This window comes from Carassius carassius, chromosome 9 (assembly GCF_963082965.1).
Source record: "Carassius carassius chromosome 9, fCarCar2.1, whole genome shotgun sequence".
Classification (NCBI taxonomy): Eukaryota; Metazoa; Chordata; class Actinopteri; order Cypriniformes; family Cyprinidae; genus Carassius; species Carassius carassius.
In genome coordinates this window covers 12,845,246-12,857,661 of record NC_081763.1, presented here as the reverse complement: position 1 = coordinate 12,857,661, position 12,416 = coordinate 12,845,246, and the positions used below count along the sequence as shown (strand labels likewise).

General features: G+C 35.9%; 2 protein-coding genes across 3 annotated transcripts in view; one reads left to right on the top strand and one right to left on the bottom strand.

Annotated features, from left to right (window-relative positions):
• LOC132148963 (serine/threonine-protein kinase TAO2-like) overlaps positions 1-2,249 on the bottom strand; it is a 37,383-nt gene extending 35,134 nt beyond the window's left edge. For both annotated transcript variants that reach the window (XM_059557800.1, XM_059557801.1), the window contains exon 1: positions 1,755-2,249. The gene's annotated coding sequence lies outside the window, so the exon portion shown is untranslated. The remainder of the gene's footprint in view (positions 1-1,754) is intronic.
• A 1,888-nt stretch (positions 2,250-4,137) lies between these two features.
• On the top strand, positions 4,138-11,486 carry LOC132148966 (trypsin-like). The gene is made up of 6 exons (XM_059557806.1): positions 4,138-4,301; positions 8,523-8,543; positions 8,662-8,830; positions 8,910-9,175; positions 9,280-9,422; positions 10,755-11,486. Exons 1-6 carry the CDS (start codon positions 4,247-4,249, stop codon positions 11,034-11,036), a joined length of 936 nt encoding a protein of 311 aa, XP_059413789.1. The 5' UTR covers positions 4,138-4,246; the 3' UTR covers positions 11,037-11,486.
• The last annotated feature ends 930 nt before the right edge of the window (positions 11,487-12,416 follow it).

Sequence of the window (12,416 nt, the reverse complement as noted above, 5' to 3'; positions counted from 1 at the left end):
CATTGCGTTGGAGAAGCAATCCCGCGTTAAATGCAGTTTGCACCTTCCAGGCCAAGTGCATGCAACCAGCAACACTACACCTACGTACCATCCTGACCACTGTACTAAATACAGATAAATCTACGCCAACTTGAAGCTATCCTAACTGATGCAATACTATGCTACTAACTAACTATGCTTCTAACAATACTAACATTACACTAACAACTATGCTAATTTACTACATAGGCTACACAAAATAATCTAAATAACTATATAATTGCTATGCTAAATAGATGCTATAATAGTCTATCCTGGTCGTTTTCAATACTCGCAATTCCAACTCACTGACTCACTACAGTGATTTTGACAGAACAAGATGGTTTTATACTGCCAAGGGTGTGGTAGCTCGTACCAAGGGGCGTGGTGAGCTGGAAACTGCTTACGTCACTTGCCACCGCAACATCCAATAGGAAAAATCAACTGCAGTAGCCACCGTTCAACCGGAAGAGGGCAGCACTCAGACGTTTTTACACCATATATTGTAGAATTAAAACACTTTATACTCAAATGTCAAAAAAGTTAACTCGAATCAATGAAGAGCACTAATAAAGCCCCATTCTTATAGATCATTAACTAAAAAAAGTTGGTTTAGGGTTTAGTTAGGCTACTCTTTAATCAAAGTAATCAAAACTTTGATTCAAAAAACACTGATCAATTGTTTAAATGTGCATAAAATCCGAAAATAAACCTGTTCCTCATATAAAGCAATGGTGTCTATTTAGATGATTGACATTTTTGATTCATATAGATTGCATTTACCATGTCTCATATGAATTTTTGAAGCATCAAAGTTTTGGTTTGACAGACTTTCAATGGAAGGAACGTAATCTCTCAGGTTTATTAAAAATCTCTTCATTATGTCTTCTCATAGGCTTGGAATTGGGTAAATAATTGATGACAGCATTTTCATTTTTGGGTGAAATAACTGTTAACACCACCTGGTTTATATCTTCAGTTCACCAACAGAGGCTCCAAGACCTGGGTTTGTCATCCAAAATGTGCAGCAATCAGGACTGAGAAGTATCATCACAAACTATTGATGAGGTCTTTAACAATCTACTAACATTACACAATAAATATCAAGTATTGATTACACTCTGTCTAATGTGATATTATTGTACTTAAATGGTAGCAAGTAATGTTCTTCATTCTACCCACTGAGTGCACTTAAGTTCGTAATGTATTTGTGCAGCTGAACCTTTCACGCCACTAAAGCCTTTCCTGTGGACTCAGTGTGCAGTGGATCACTTTTGTTGGCCACAGGGCTGAATGAGTTGTCAAGTGTTTACATTTTTTTTTTTAAGTTTTGCATACTATAAATGCTAATTGGGAATGGGGGCACAATTAGTTTCCGGTGTTCTGCTGGAAAAGGGAAACTAAACACAGAGAAACACACCGGCTGTGTCTCAAAACCTTGTCAAACTGCAGTGAACGTTGGGGTATTATTACAGGCAAAATACTGTGTTCGATGCTTTTTAGTTAGGCAGCTGACCAGGTTTTGAGACACAAACACTATCTTAAAATGGAACTGTTAGTATTTTAATAATAATTCATGGTTATACTGTAATGATGGAAGAAGCCCGGCTAGTTCATGACAGGTTCAAGATGAGCGTCTGTCAACAACCGAAAGCCTGATTTTATGCAGTTATAAACGCCTCACAATCACCATTAGGTTATAAACTCAAGGGTTCAAAGACAACTGACTGTCTTACCGTGGCGTGCTGCGATCCTGAGGTTTATTCCCGGTGAATAAACAGTTATCCGGCTTCCTCCGCAGATAACCGTGGCGTTTGTTGTTGTTGTTTTACCCGCTGCGATGTTTCAAATCAACACATGGTCCATATTTCTACCAACGTCCGCCTTCTAGCTTACTTAGAGTATAATTTTTAAGTATGGATGTCGTACTGCACTTAAGTGTCTACGAAGTCTTTATCTCACGCTTTCGTTAACGGTTCGTCAGCCAGCTATCCAAAGGTATCCTCATTGAATACGGGCCGCGGCTGGCTGTTGGGAATGGTCACCCGCTGCCGTGCCTAGCATGTTGCACAGTTACATCCGCACTTTTGATTCTCGGTTTGAGCTGAAGACTAATTTTATTCTGTATCTGACTGTCTTTCTATATAAACCCCTTTTTTGTCCAGGAAACGCAAAATGGCTACGTGGGACAGGAGCCAACCGGAAGAATGGTCAAAATGATGTGCCGTGTGTTTCCGGTGAAGAGTGGCGTTGGGAATCTGACATCTTTATAAGGGCAACGATTTTTTTTTTTTTTTTTGACGACACGTTGTACATAATAGCAACTGCTAGATACGTTACACAACTTTAAAGTTTAGATTATAACATTGCAAAAATTAAAAAGAATTAAACAGAAGCGATGTTTTCATAAACGTCCTGTTATGCCAACTTGTTCACTGAGCATACAATTTTTAAAGATTTCTGTGTTGATTAAAAATGTTTTTAAGTGTTAGTGCAGATAAATCAATAATATTACTGAATCTGAAAGGACATAAAGGTGAGATATCCAGTCGAAACTGATTACAAAAAGGGTTGGGTAATGACTATGCCTAAATAATATGGACTTAAAGGACAAACTGTGTGTGTTATACTTACATACCTTTGAACTTTTAAAGGGGGTTAACATGTCAAGTTAATGTGGGTGTCAAGTTAATTTTTAAACATTTTGCTGCCCTAATTGGTTACCAGTTAACAAATATTAATTTATTGATGCAAAGATGGAATCCATGGTTTTCATTTCATAATTTTGTAGTGTTCACTCCAGACACTGCTGCTCATACAAAGATGATCAACAGACTGTAAGAACTCCTGCTAACCATATCCATGGTTTTTAATAGTTTATGGAAGTACTTTATGAAGAGGAGACTTATAATTGATGAATGTGGAATTCATCTTTTCTTAGCAATTAACAAAGATAATAGTGAAAAAAACACACACAAAAAAACAATGTGACGTACACATATGAATGGGTAGTTATTTGTAGGATATGAGATCATCACCCATGCCTTGGGGAAATGTTTTCCTCTGGGGTTTGTCCAAAGTAACAAAACCAGTAAAACTAGATTTTAAAACAAGTAGTCATCATCAAATGACACTTGAGAAAAGTATATAAATCTGCCAAAGTAAAAGTACAGATAATTCTACACAACACTGATTAAGGTAATTCAGCAAAAGAAATTAAAAAATATATTGTTTTTATTTCAATCATTTCCTTTTTAACTTTATTGTCATTTAAATGATATATACTATATATTTGTTGAAAAAATGGATCAAAAGTGACAGACATTTCTGTTACACAGGTTTTCTATTTGAAATACATTGTTATTTTCAACTTTCTATTCATCAACATTTCATGAAAAAAAATATTACAGTTTTAACCAAAAATAAGCTGTTTTTGACAATTCTTATAAAAACAATAAATGTTTCTTGAGCACCAAATCACCGTATTACAATGATTTCTGAAGAATCACGTGACACTGGAGTAATGAAATTAAAATTCAGCTTTGTCATCACAGGAATAAATTACGATTAAAGATATTTTTAATATAAATACATTATTATAAATTGTAATAATATTTCACAACATTACTGTTTTTTTTTTATAAAATAAATGCAGCCTTGGTGAGCATAAGAGACTTATTTAAAAAATAATTGAAGAGTAGTGTACGTATGTGTCTTTCTGTTTAACTGGCACAAATTAATTTTAAAATGATGATTAAAATAATAAAAGCCGGAAAGACTACGATTCTTAGACTCACTGGATGGTTTATTGTTTATTTCATGCATCAGGTAAGAGGCAGAAGCAGACTGGAAGGTTTATAACAAGACTTCTCATGTATTTATAACATATTGTATATCTGCTCTGTCATGCCCCTTTGTATAGCATATTCTAAGCGACATCATAAACATCAAATTAGAGACACTTGAAATTATGTAATGTGTTAATGTGTAGTGAAGTGACCTTGAAAAGAGCTCAGTAAGTAATTCTTAACATTACACACCTGTAAAGGTGACCGGGGCGTGTACAGTAAATAACAGAATAAAATGCACTTGAAAAAAAAGACGAGTCAGACACTTATGGTGGTTGGTGCAGGTAATGCTTGATGAACAGGTTATTACCTGCTATACATCTCATTAGAGACCCGAGAGTAGAACAAACAGCCATCTGACCACAGACCAGAGCGGAAGTATGAAGTTTAACACAGCGCTGAGTGTTGCTGCAACCATACTTCTAAACATAGCAGGTAAGTCTATAAAGTATTAAGTATTGATTTAATGTTTAAATAGCTGATTCTTGTTGCTAATGAAGTTAGTAAATGGCAGTTGGTCTGAAAGCACCTGTTTCTTATGATCGGAAACACCTTTTGATTTAAAGTCTTAAATGTTTGAAATTCAATTTCAGACATTTAAAATAGGTTGCCGACTTTGAACTAAACTGTTTTAAAAACTATGATAAAAATAAAGACTGATTAGTGTACAAACTTACACTCCTGTAAAATAATAGTATTTATTTGATATTTCAGTAATGTTTCAATAATAAATATTCCATTTAGATATTTCTTAAATAATAGTCTCAAAATGTGGTTTCACCACGATGCCTCAGAAGGACAATTTTTTGGTTCCCCAAATAAGTTTTTATTTATTTATTATAAGTAGAACACTAAATAACTTTTTCCACCACAAAAAATAAAATAAAATAAATAAAAAAATAAAAAAACCTTTGTGCAATGTAAAGTTTCCGTGGATATGTAAAATGTTATTCATAATGAATGGCAATAATAATAATAATAAAAAAAGAAATAAAAGAATGAAGCTTGCTGTTCAAACTTCAAAGAAGAATCAACCTGGGTTCCCCAAAGAGCATGTCAGTGCACAGTTCTTGAAACAACCATTTTGAAGAACATTTTAATAATCTAATGAACTTCTTCCAATATATAAAGATCTTTTTTTTTAATGAAAAGGTTGCAGTGATATTTAGCTAAGTTTCTTCATGGAACCGCAGATGCCAATAAAGAACCTTTATGCTTAATGGGTATATGTCAAATCCATGCAATAAGACATTACCCCCCACCGAAATTACCCGGAACAATTGTACCAGGAACTTTTTTCCCCAGGAACTATTTCCCCCCCAGACCTGTTGCTTTCTGTGTTTCCACCGCGGTCTGAAGTAAGATTAGATGAAGAAAGATTAGGCAAATAGTCTGGTGACGTACGTCTGTGCTCGTTTCTCAATACAAAGTAACTTGCGCACATTTTGGACTGGCATCCTCCGTAGCTAGACTTTGTGCATTCGACTCGGGAGTGTGATGTCCGCGTTCATTTAATCCGGTAAATCTGCAATCAGCAGCGTACTTGATATATCAGTCAGCAGGCCTTGGCTACTGCAACTTTCCTCACTGTATATTTATAATAAAACGAAACAGGATATCAAATACCACTGAATACTTTTGTTTTTCATTTAAACATAATAATAGCAGCAGAAATGTACTTAGTTCAGGGATGTGTATATATACATCCATTACAATGTAACGAAATATTATATCAATTGCCTCTTTTTATTTTAATTTTAACATATAGATAAATTGAATACAGACCAAAGCTTACCTGTTAGATTTACCCAAAACGAATTATATTTTATGTTTAACCACTTAAGAGACATCAGAGCCAGCGGCACACATCAGAAGGTCTAGCCGAGGTGAGGCTGCTCTCAGCGGATACATGATTACTGAGCTCCTTTGATTGTGTGGAGCTCACTGTCTCCGAGATCGGCGAAACACATTTTTAAATAGACGCTGTCTTTATAAATAAACCGCAGATTTGAGTTTTAAACAACTACATTCCCTCCTGAAATACTTGTAAAATTACATTTCATGACACAATAACTGTAATATTTAGAAAACTATCTGAATAGATGGTGGTTGAAATCAAAATGCTGCGTGAACTCAACCAAATTAGGATATTTAGCGCACAAGTCCTGCCCCCGAAAGTTCAGGAACTTTGAAAAAGTACCACCTCGCCAGCAGGGACTTTCTGAGTGGCATTTTTTACCCGGAACTCTATTTAGTTCCTGGTTCCTGCGGTGGAAACACACCCAAGTACCAGCCCCATAGACGACCAGCCCAAAGTCCCTGGTTCCTGTGGTGGAAACGCGGCTATAATTATTTTAATGTAGATAAATTATGCCGCGTTCCGGGCAACCCATAACCCATGTTTTTCCAACCTTCTACCCGTGAAGGTGCACTGGAACTGCAGTCAGACCTGTAACTTCCCACCTGTGAACTCGTTCTAGTAGATCGATGTACTCACAGTTCTCCGCTCTGACGTCACATAGCCCACGAAACAACAATAGCCGTGTTTCCACTGTCGGGCCAAAAGCCAGGGGGGCAGGGTTTCATATTTTATTGAAGTTTTTGTAAAAAATAGGCTAACGATTGCGTCATAACCTGCGACTCTCTGTCACACAGAAGAGCAATTACCGTATGGACAGGAGGAGAAGCTCGCAGGCAATCTTTTTTTGGGGGTTTGATTGGGGGATCTGGAGGCATAAAGTCAGGGGAGATAATTAATCAGAATACTTACCAAAATTTGCTCCTGTTCACGCTCGCCTTCTCTGCAAGATTCAGTGGGTGATTCAGATTTCTCTAGGCACAGCGATTAGAAGACTTAAAACTGTCAGACAGGTTGCTCACGTGACATCTACGTCATCAAGCTCAGTTTGAGTCTGCGCAGTACGCTCGACCCCCAGGAAGTGCGTGATTCTAATTGACTTTACTTGTCTCCGTTGAATCCAATGGGGTCGCTGTGTCCATTTCTTTTACTCTCTATGCCAAAAGCGGCCGTGCTAGTGCGTACCAGGGCCAGTCGTGTTTCCACTGTCACTTCCGGTGCTTGATCGTGCCACGTCGGGGCTTCCTCGGGGCCAATGTTTTGTTCGGGAGCTTTTATAAAAAATATAGAATTTATCATTCTTCCAAAATATGATGTATATAGGCTATTGTGACTTCAAATAAACAGAAACAGACACGACTGAATAGCAGACTATGTTTATAACGTTTTATTTCTGTGTGACAAATTTTCAATCCTGATAAATTAATTCATTAGGATGCATCACCTTTTTATAGTAAAACATCGATGCTTTTGGATTTAAATATTTAACAAAGCATGCAAACAAATGGCGGCTTTTATCATGATCGTTTTGTGATCGCGCTAGTTCCAGTGATTTATTTCTTATTAGTTTTCTGATAACTTCTCTTTGTCGGTGAAATGATGAGGTTGCATGACGTTGTTCCTGAGAGGTGTGTAAAGGGCGAGTTTTAGTGAAGCACAGCGGAGCTTCAGGCCCGACGGTGACAATGCAGCACTACTTTGGCCTGAGGCTATTAGCCCCGCCCGGCCTGTTTTAAGCACTGGTCGCACTGGCCTGACAGTGGAAAAGCAGCTAATGGCAGGCCCTCTGGATAATATTGCCTAGGGTGTTTATGCAAAGTGGTACACGGTGAGAAATAGACTTTAGGACAAAACAACGTTGCAGTAATATGAATAATCTAGCTACAATTCCTTGCATTCAGGCACTTTGTCCAAGTATGTCACTATGGTAAAAAAAATAAAAAATAAATCCTGGCTGTAAGACCTATTTCACCAGCTCCACACGTAAGCAGCGAGTAAAGGGAGTATTAAACAAGAATACCATATGTACACTGTTCACGCAAGCAAAGTTACACATAGCAGGAAAAATTGGTGGAACAATTTTCACTCAGAAATTGCTAGCAAATGAATCACAAAGGATCAGCAAGTAACACTGAAATAAAGGTGAATTTTATTTTTTATTTTTTTTTTTAAGTAAAAAGACTTGAAATAGTATTTTCTTGTAAAACATTCTCCAATACTTTTTTATTTTATTTTTTATTTTACTCTGTAGTATTGTTAGTAGCCTCTGTGAGCCTATTTACAATACAAGCTTTTATGAAGCTGCACAAAACACTTGAACAAAATCACCCACTGATTCTTTTTGTAGATGAATTACCTGATATCAATTTGATTCCATAAAATCTATCTAAATTAGTCTGAATCAAGTATAGCACTTACGGGCCAATACCTCATAACCATTTTATAATTTATGGCCATTATTAAAACATACTTAATTCAGTAACCCAAGATGCTGTACAGAGATGTCATCCGTAAAAGCACATTAACTTCTTTTGTTTTTACACTGCTACTTCACACTGTGTGAAACAGGCTTCCTAATTTAGCTCACAGGACGGACAGGTTAGCTTCTATTTTCAAGACAATGAAATACATTCATCAACCTGGCTAGAATCCCTAAACGCCCAATCCATGTGAAACTCTTATCTTGATTCACGTTAATGTTATGTGCTGACATGAAAAAGGAGAGGTTGCAGGCTACACAAACCAGTTCATTCGCTCCATTCATGTGCATCTAATTTTTTGGTTTCTTTGTATTTCAGGTTCTCTTTGCCAGTTAGATGGTAAGTTGTCATACTGTAGACTTAACATCCATACAACTATTGTTCCACATATCTTTTGTGTATTGACTATTACATCATTTTTATTGGGAATTCACACATCGTCTTACCCTTTCATCAGTATGTGGTCAAGCCCCCCTCAACAATAAGATTGTTGGAGGGGAGGATGCAACGGCAGGTGCTTGGCCATGGCAAGTCAGCATTCAAAGCGCCACATTTGGAGGCCATTTCTGTGGTGGGAGTCTAATCAATAAAGACTGGGTTTTGTCTGCAGCTCACTGCTTCCAGAGGTATGGAATTTAAATCCAGCTCAAGACACTATTATGAACTGATGCTAGTTGAATTCAAACTGACTTTCTCTACATACAGCCCAATGAGTACCATTAGTATCTACCTGGGACGTCAGAGCCAGTCGGGCTCAAACCTTAATGAAGCTTTCAGGAGAGCGAGTAGAGTCATCAACCATCCTGACTATTCTGATCCTACCCATGACAACGACTTAGCACTGATCCAGCTCTCCTCATCGGTGACTTTCTCTAATTATATTAGGCCAGTCTGTCTGGCGGCTGATGGTAGTAAATTTGCTGCAGGTTCTGACAGCTGGGTCACTGGATGGGGAGCGCTACAGTCTGGAGGTGAGTGGAGATTTACTTGCAAAACAACAATACTATAAAGCTCAACAATTAACTGTAATTTTACATTAAAAGCCACTAAAATTATCCTCTGACCTGTGTCACAGGTGCGGCTCCTGACATACTGCAGGAGGTGATGATACCAATTGTGAGCAACAGTGACTGTAGTAATGCTTATGGTTCTCTTGCAATCACAAGCAATATGATTTGCGCTGGATTGTTAAATCAGGGAGGAAAAGATTCATGTCAGGTGAGACATCAGTCATTCATTTGAAAATTTTTAATATACAAAACACTAATTAAAAGTTTGTGGGTAACCTGCAAGCTTTACATTAGCATTAATAATCTTTCAGTTTGGCCTTAGTAAAAAAAAATAGCCTAATGGGGAATCAACACTAACCCAGTGACCTAGCCCAAACATTAACTCAAAATTTGCCACTCCTTTACCTAAAATTTATATTTTACAGTCACTGTTATGCATTAAACACAACTTAAATCATTTTATAGGCTAGTAGAAATTATATTAAAAAATATATACTGTTGTATTTCTAAAATATGAAATGATCGAAATATTTCAATACAAGCATTTCAGTCAAATGTTATGTATGCAATATTATAAATAAATAAATAAATATATATATATATATATATATACATAAATACATACATATATGTTGGCGCAGTGGATAAGACACATGCCTTTGGTGTGAGAGACCCGGGTTCGAATCCACTGTGAGACACCAATGTGTCCCTGAGTAAGACACTTAACCCCGTAGTTGCTCCAGAGGCATGCGACCTCTGACATATATAGCAATTGTAAGTCGCTTTGGATAAAAGCGTCAGCTAAATGAATAAATGTAAATGTAATATATATATATATATATATATATATATATATATATATAATTAGGGCTACTATATTTAAATGTCCATTTATATTTAACCAGATTTCCCCCAAAAGCTGGAATATACATGACTTTTAAAAGCTGGAAATTTTACACTTACTGACTTTGTAATAGTCATGATTTTTAATAGTAGCAGGACTTTGTAATAGTGGTAAAAACTGGCCATCGTACTACGGTGACCGGGAGGGGACATGTTTGGTTCACTTATTTTTGTTGTGGCCATGACATATTAACTCGTGGGAACGTGATAAAATCTTGTGGCCACGAGATCATTTCAATGTTTCAGTACGTGTTGACACAAATAATTTTATTTGAATGTTTCATTGATAATTTTACATTTAATTAATTAATTTTTTTGCATTTTTACAAAGTGGCCATTAAATTGGAGGAACAAATTAGTAAATTATGGCCACAAATTAACTTAATTAAGTCATGTGAAAGGGTACTTATTTTGTGGCCCTGATAACATCTTTTTTTCTTTTTTTTTTCCCGCATGACTTTTTGAAATATGTCAGCATGACATCAGAGCAATCAGATGACATTTGGACATATTTCTAACTGGCATGCATCTTGATCGGTTGATGATTGGTTTTGCACAGATTTTAATAGTCAGTTTTTTTCTGTATTTTCATATATATAAATGTGATATATTATAAATCTTGTATTAATCAAAACAGGGAGACTCTGGAGGTCCACTGGTCAATAGGAACAACTCCCTGTGGATTCAGTCCGGCATTGTGAGTTTTGGTATTGGTTGTGCAGACCCCAAATATCCCGGTGTGTATACCAGAGTCTCTCAGTACCAGAACTGGATCACCTCTACCATAGGCAGCAACCCACCTGGATTTGTCGAATTCAACAACAATGCATTCATACACTCACCCAACCTCCTTTTATTTTCAGTTTCTCTCACACTCTCCATCATTCCTTTCATAAGCTCCCTATATCTCTCTTCTTAGAGATCATTTGAATTAGGGTTCTTTTCTAAGAGAATAATTGTGCTTTACAAGTTTTCATAAATATATTAAGAAGGTGCATAGTTATATTGCCGTGTATTCTTTCTTTTTAAAAATATTATTCTTGGAAAGCTACACTTTCTCTTATTTATTGCACATAAATGAAGTTTAGCAAGTTTTTGCTCTCAGAATGTTTGCATAATGAGTTTGATATTTAGCTTAAATACGAGACATAAATGATTGTGATTATAATGCATTGGTAATTATTGTTGTTCCTTTTTTTTTTGAGAGAGAGACTGTTGAATTTTTCTTGACTGGTTGTATTTCTTTGCAAATGCACTGCAGACACTTTTGTATAAAAGTTTTATATTATTTACAATAACACTAATAATCTCTGGGTCTGAACAGTAATGAAATGCATCTGTGCTCTGCATTGTGTTTAGAGATACTGGTTTTTAAAAAAATGTAACCAGTTTAAAAAATAAATAAAAAATCCTTCATATGACTATATTTCTCAGTGTGACTCAAATAATTTGAGTAATCAAATAATTGATCCGTCTCATGTCCTTTAAGCTAGTAGACAAGAGATCAATCATGTAAACTTTTCTTATATGTAAATATTACATTATATAGACTTTTAATTCACTTGCATAGTATTGATGAACCATATAAACCTTATAATCATGTTAAAATTTGAGTATCAAATATTACACATGAAGCTTCTGAGGACTGATCAATTATTTTTTCATCTCTAAATCCTAAGTGCATTGTATTGCATTATGTTTTGTACCTCACAATAAAAACTAAGCATCTAAATATCATCTAAGACATATTGTTGGGAGATACAGAGTGACAACTGATATTTATATATATTAAGAAGTCTGCTGTACTGTTATAAAGACCTCAATGATTTAAATTGAGTCAGAATTTCATCTTACTTTTGGCCACATACATAAAAAAGAAGAGAAAAAGTGATTCCCTACAAGTATGACCCATTCTAGAGATAAATTGACTGATGCCATCTTGTGGCAACATAATATCCACACTTGACCACTTACATAGCCACCAATGTTGGCTGGAGTAAAAAGTGTAAAAACGAACTTTCCCAATATGTGTTATAGTATATAACATTTGATTAGCTTGTGTATGTAACGAGTGTATAAAATCTCAGTTTAATGGCAGCAGGTGGAAAAGTGACATTCCTTAACTCAAATTAGAATCATTAGAGAAATATGCAGACAACAAAGATGAGCAGTGTGTGTACTAAAAACACTGGCAGCAGGCTAGAAGCAAAATAAGGGGGAAAAAAAGTTGTGTGAGAGGTAAACTAAACAGGGTCCCACTTGCTTTACTCATCATTAGACATTTCTCAGTAAAATAAAC